The 6,647-nt window shown below is 33.2% G+C and overlaps 1 protein-coding gene across 1 annotated transcript; it reads left to right on the top strand.

The window, feature by feature from the left end:
• The first annotated feature begins 555 nt into the window (after nt 1–555).
• Nucleotides 556–6,155, top strand: LOC125202145 (squalene synthase 2-like). Its single transcript, XM_048100497.2, has 15 exons — nt 556–740; nt 903–1,104; nt 1,760–1,802; nt 2,301–2,390; nt 2,517–2,592; nt 2,749–2,818; nt 3,125–3,268; nt 3,374–3,478; nt 3,571–3,717; nt 4,087–4,162; nt 4,654–4,742; nt 5,091–5,182; nt 5,272–5,317; nt 5,687–5,756; nt 5,836–6,155. Coding segments are annotated over exons 2-15 (1,245 nt in total). The 5' UTR covers nt 556–740; nt 903–909; the 3' UTR covers nt 5,838–6,155.
• Nucleotides 6,156–6,647: the final 492 nt, after the last annotated feature.

Genomic DNA, 6,647 nt, shown 5'->3' with positions numbered 1-6,647 from the left:
TGAAAGATTCAATGAAAGAGATATAACTTTTCCAACCAAATTATAAGTCATGGAAAATAAAAAATTATACCAAAGGTTTTGATTTTATGTACCAATTAATTTTACTAAATCTTCTATTTAAAATATTTACTATGCACGATAAATATTTTTTGCTTGTATTAATGAGATGAATGAGCATGACCGCATAAAATATTTGATTACACACATTTATTATAATAAGAAATTTAAATATAGAATGAATAATCATTTAAAATAAAAAAATTAGTTGATAAAAAGAATAATTCTAAACAAAATAGCAGACTTGAGTCTAATTTAGTAAGTAAATCTAATAAAGTTAAATTTTGGTCCGAAAAATTATGAACTTAATACTTGTGGTGAATTTTTTATAAATAAAAAAATTAATTTTGTGAGAAATTCACTTAAAGACTATTACTAAGTTCATCCAATTTTTGTAAATTTTATAAGAATGTGAAATACAGTTATCATCGAATGTAAACTTGTTTTCGTCAACATTCTCACGCTCTTCAATTTTCCACACATTTACGCACACTGATTTCACAGGCACCACTAACTACTTCAACAGCTCTCTCAAGTTAATTCCATTAAATATATAAAGTCGTTTTTGTATGCCCGCGTTTGCAGCAACACGCATAAATCCGTCCTCGCAATTCGCGTTTAAAATTCGCCTCGTTGCTGGATTCTCCAATTTCAGAATATAGAAAAACTCTCGCAATCCACAGGTACTACTGAATTCTGATTGAGTTTGTTCCAGTCAGTGCGTTATTAATTGGCTGATTTTGCTGTAAGCTCGCATCAAGCGGTTGCGTTGTGTTTGAATTGCTTGGACGTTTGAATCAATAGGAAGAACTTTTTGGTTTTCTAATAGATTTGGTGTTCCGCAGTCTAGAAATGGTGAATTTGCGCGCGATTTTGAAGCATCCAGAGGATCTGTATCCGTTGGTGAAACTGAAGATGGCGGCACGGCAGGCTGAGAAGCAGATCCCGGCGGAGCCGCACTGGGCATTTTGCTATTCCATGCTTCATAAAGTATCTAGAAGTTTCGCTCTCGTTATTCAGCAGCTCGATACTGATCTTCGTGATGCTGTAAGTTAATTTGATATTTTTCCACTTCAAAAAATTGTACTCCTACGTTGTTGTTTCGTAGTTAAACAAAGGGGTATATATTTTGCAATATTCTTAATATACTAACATTTATTAAACTCAATATTGTGATAAAAGTAGATTTAAACCTACTACTAGTTTACAATCGTTTGGATAATTTTTATATGAAATTTGCGTTGTAGAAACACGAATTTGGAAATCTGAGGTCAAGCTTAAGACTTATTTCAGCTGATGAAACTCGTCAAGCATCACTTGAGTGACAAAGTCAACTACTCATACATCATTAGCTTAAAATTGAAGTATATTGATATTGTATATAAAAACATATGTATGAGACTGTTAGTTATCTCTGTGTTTCTTGAAAGTGATTGGCCATCTCTAAAGATGCTTAGATTCAGGTTGAAAGGATGATGTGGTTAGATTTTTCATGTGAATTAACTTGGACCGCAACATAAGCTAAAGTGGCTAAAGAATATTGTTACCTGATTAATAGACTTCATTTGAAGGTCAATTTACCCTGTCGCTTCAATGTGACCGACCATTTTGAGTTACACACATGTTAAATCCTATGTGTCTGCCCTTTTGATTATAAACTTGCTCATAGTATCTTAATGTCCGCTCTTTTTGAATCTTTCAGGTATGTATTTTCTATTTGGTTCTTCGAGCGCTTGACACAGTTGGTATGCTCTTTTATTAACATGTGCTTGTGTGTATACTATCAGTTTTTTTTAATACACTGGAAGAGTTTTTATGAGATTTCTCCATAACAATGCTCTTGGCACTTATGTCTATCTTTGTAATGGTCAAACAGATAAATAAATAATGGTAAAGCTCTTCTGTGCATAGACCTTTTCACTCTATGGTCCGTCAATAACATGATTGTTGAGCAAAGATTTCTTTGCTCACATGAAGTGACTTTGTTATACCATCATAAACTTTGGCATGCCATTTGAATCAGATTGATTCTCCTTATTACTCTGAGACTAAGCCAGATATACAATCACTATGCATTTGCTCCCTTTGATCTTTCTGGATAAAGCAGTCGTACAAATCTTAACTATTTAAGGATGCAATTTTATTTGTCCATGCTGATTGCCACTCTTCGGGTGTTTATGGATTGTTATTATTCCACCGTGATGTTTTAGGTTACTATATTCTGCATTTTGTTAATTTGACAGAGGATGATACAAGCATAGCATCAGAAGTTAAAGTACCTATTTTGAAGGCATTTCATTCTCACATATACAACTCAGAATGGCATTTCTCATGTGAGTTTTTCATTTTATAACTGCTTACTATTTTTTTAGTTAACATCTTAGGCTCGAAATAGATAAATGCTATAAGTTTTTTATAATATGTGAATATAGTTTACAAATCTGATTCTTCGTTGGCAGGTGGTACAAAGGATTACAAAGTTCTCATGGATGAGTTTCACCATGTTTCTGTTGCTTTTTTGGAGCTTGGAAAAGGGTATTTTTTTTAACTAGCAATTTTTTATGTAATGTTAAAAGAACAGATTTCTCATGTTACTATTCTGGTAGTTGAAGCTAATTTCCACATAACTGCTTAAAAATGATCTACTTCTTATGTTGTTGCATGGATGGTAATTACAGTTCTCTTTTGCAGTTATCAAGAGGCAATTGAGAATATTACCATGAGAATGGGTGAAGGAATGGCAAAATTTATATGCAAGGAGGTAGAAATATCACGCTAGCATGGTTTCTTAGCTATTTTGACATAATTGTGAAGTTATTAATAACCTTGCCTTTGTGCCACATCTCATGAAATCTATAAATGAAAATTAATGGTCTACCATACCACCAAAAAATTCTAATACATGGAATTATCAACAATACTCTATGTTGTCGTTATATGTAAAATGAATTTCTGAAATACAGAATACGTGACTCAGGAATATTTGACAAACATGCTGCTTTCCTGTTTACCTATGTGCTCGATAGAAACTGTTTTGAAAATCTACTGGATTTCTTTCTTTTGCCAGGTAGAAACAGTTGATGATTATGATGAATATTGTCACTATGTGGCTGGACTTGTTGGACTAGGGTTGTCAAAGCTATTTCATGCATCAGGAAAAGAAGATCTGCAATCTGATTCTATCTCCAACTCCATGGGTTTATTTCTTCAGGTACTGCTCTGTTGTTTTCATCCTTGTGTGCACTAGATATTGTAGTTTAGATATCTCTGGCAATCTAACCTTTAAAATTCTGCTTTCTTATTTGCACAATTGCAGAAAACTAATATAATTAGAGATTACTTGGAGGATATTAATGAAATACCAAAGTCGCGAATGTTTTGGCCTCGTGAAATTTGGAGTAAATATGCAAACAAACTCGAGGTATTAATAACTTCATCTCAACAGGTCTTTTATGTATTTACTGCTAATTAAATTGCATTCTGATTAGTATCTTTTGTTTATTGTTCTCGTAGGACTTGAAATATGAGGAAAACTCAGTCAAGTCAGTGCAGTGTCTGAACGACATGGTTACAAATGCCTTAACACACGTTGAAGATTGCCTGAAGTACATGGTTGCTTTACGAGATCCAGCTATCTTTCGCTTTTGTGCAATTCCACAGGTATATATATTTTTTATGTATTTTATACGTACAGTACTTTTGTCTCGGGGAACCTTCACATAGAAGCATCGGTATTATATTGGCGGGTTATGAGCTAAAATACTTTGGATCATGGTTTTATAGTTCTCATACTGTATGCATGTCTAAGTTTTAGCATCAGTTTGTCATTCATTTATCTGTCATTGCAGAAATAAAGAGTTTGGACTAGATTTGGAATCACTTTCTACTATTAAAATTTTCTGAAAACTTATGTATCAATCTATATGCTGGTTTGACATGATGCATCCTACATATAGGATTGGCACCTAATTTCATAATCTTTTTTAGGTGTAAATATCTAATCTTTTTTGCTTAAAAAATGCTTATCAGATCATGGCAATTGGGACATTAGCTTTGTGCTACAACAACGTTCAAGTCTTCAGAGGTGTTGTGAAAATGAGGCGTGGTAAGTTTATAAACCTTTCTTATCTGCTAATGAAGACAAATAATTGCTAGAAGGAACAAAACTTATGCACAAAAATGATTTTCCATTGAACATCTGAAATGGAATTTTGCTGGTCTGCTCCGTTAGTGATGATCATCCAGTCCATCTTCCACAGATTTTGAAACTATTTATATGGCCAATTTTATGTGCTCATACACTGACATGCCCTCATTCTTTTAAATTATTTTTTCTACTAACTAAAGAGAATATAATAGAGTACATGTTATCGAGCGAGCCTGCATATGTATTGCGTACATATGTATTTCTTTCTAAGACTTTGTGAAAGAGTGGATTCTGTTTTAGTTTGCAGAAGTCCTTACTCCTTTGAACAATTGCAATTTCTAATGCTAAGTTGAATGTTGGTCTGTTTGTTTTTTCATTTCATTGGGTTCGTATAACAATTGAAATAGCAGGCGACATTGATTATTTACATTGTGTGTTTCTTTTCTTAGGTCTAACTGCAAAAGTCATTGACCGAACTAAATCTATGTCCGATGTTTATGGGGCTTTTTATGACTTCTCTCTTATGCTGAAATCAAAGGTACGAGCTGATCCAACACTAATGATTTTTCAGAATTCTGTGTGACCTTTTTTGCATCTCTCATAAATTTGTGGTAACAAAAGTTTTTGTATATGAGATTGCTAAATGTTGAGTTTCGCAAATTTTTGGCTACCATTTTACACCCAAATATTCTGTTTTTGAGTAAAAAAAACAATTGAAGAACAGGGTTTTTTCAGTAGGCAAATTTGAATTTAGGTTTCTATGTTCGAGCTACAGGTTGGAATATAAACTTAGATCGGCACAATATTTATGCTGGCAGTGAAATTTTGTGTAGTTGCATTTCTATCTATTTGTTGCTAAGAACCTGTGTTTTGTTGATCTTTCTAGGTTGAGGATGTCGACCCTAATGCCAGAAAGGCGAAAGACAACTTGGAGAAAATCTTGAAACTTTGCAGGGAATCTGGAGCTCTAGGCCAAAGGTTAGTTACCTTGCCCTCTCTCTCTAGTCTCTACTCTCCTAGAAATACTCCTTTTCTGTTTTATAACAATTCTTTTTCTTCTTTACCAGGAATTCTTACATTATCCAAAGCAAGCCACAATACAACGCGACCATGGTTAGTTTTCATCACCTTATTAGTGGTTTTATACTGTATGTCATGTAATGCTAAATTTTCCTTAAATTATAAAAATGCCAAATTTAGCCTAAAATGAATTTATATTAAAAAAATTCGAGTTTAGCACCCTCATAACTGAATATTTAGACTAGATCCTTTCATGTTATATTTCTAGCTCTGCTTCTCCGGCCCGCACACTAAACAGTCCTTTTTCATTCTTATTGTGAATTTATTGAATATAACATCATTTAAAGATCTATAATATGTCAAACTTATGATTTGTTTATAGTTAAAGAAAAGCTTAATTTAATGAAAGAGTATTATGTCAGAAAGATGATGCTCTAATTATATGTATTAATCTTATTACAGATCGCTGCCATCTTCATCATAATCGCTATTCTTCTAGCTTACCTATCAACAACTCGGCCAACCTACATGTGTAAGTTCTTCATCCACATCGTTTACATGAAAATCGTTGTCATATGTTTGCTCACATTTGTTGTGCTCTCAATATGCAGGATTGGTTTCTTGGGACATTGTTAATCACAATAGATCTGCTGCGATACAAGTGTATTCCACCTATATTTTACAGTTATGTCAAAGTGAAGTCGGTTTCCGTTATACGCATAAAAGCCAGGAAGAACTTCAGCCAAATCTGGAGGCACAAAATGTGCCATATAGTTTGTCGCTGTCTGTCTAATGTTTGCACACCTTTATGGGATCTCAGTGATGTAGACTTATGTATTTGTTTGAAGCGAATAATGTGCCGCTCTGTATTGAAACTCACTTCTTGTTCAAACACAACGATTTCTCCAAATGTATACCATAATTTCCCCAAGTAGTGTTTTGATTTATCAATAAATCAACATTAGTGTCTATAATGTGAATTTTATGGATTCAAAAAACATATATTTGTTTCGGACTTGTTCTTGTAAATATTTCAACAATCCAACAAAACAAACAAAAAATGGAACAATATAAATGGTGGAAAAGGAAGAAGAAAAATGAGTTATGATTTAGATAGATGCTTGGAACCTAACCATCTATAAATTAACGAACACAACCCAAGATAACTTTCACAAAAACAAAAATCTAATGGCTCCACGAAACTAGCAACACAAGAACTAGAATTGTATACCTTAACATTTAATCTAAGCCTGACAATAGATTGAAATGCAACAACAAGGGATTTTGGATAAACCTTCAAAATTGAAGGGGGTGCTCAAATTTGAGTTTTTTTTTCCTTACAATATCATTCAAAGTTGCCATGGAAAAATCCTAACATGTCTATTTATACTAGGAGTGAAAAAGGAGCAAAATAAAAGAAGTC

The sequence above is a fragment of the Salvia hispanica genome, chromosome 2, assembly GCF_029641045.1.
Source record: "Salvia hispanica isolate PSC_SH4W2 chromosome 2, Shi_PSC_v1, whole genome shotgun sequence".
Taxonomy (NCBI): Eukaryota; Viridiplantae; Streptophyta; class Magnoliopsida; order Lamiales; family Lamiaceae; genus Salvia; species Salvia hispanica.
Note: the sequence above shows the minus strand (reverse complement) of the source record. Positions and strands in the feature narration are given on the sequence as shown.

Coding starts and splice junctions, on each gene's coding strand:
- LOC125202145 (XM_048100497.2), top strand. CDS start 910: ATGGTGAATTTGCGCGCGATTTTGAAGCATCCAGAGGATCTGTATCCG. Junction 3,479..3,570: donor AATATGCAAACAAACTCGAG/GTATTAATAACT, acceptor TTGTTCTCGTAG/GACTTGAAATATGAGGAAAA. Junction 5,318..5,686: donor CACAATACAACGCGACCATG/GTTAGTTTTCAT, acceptor ATCTTATTACAG/ATCGCTGCCATCTTCATCAT.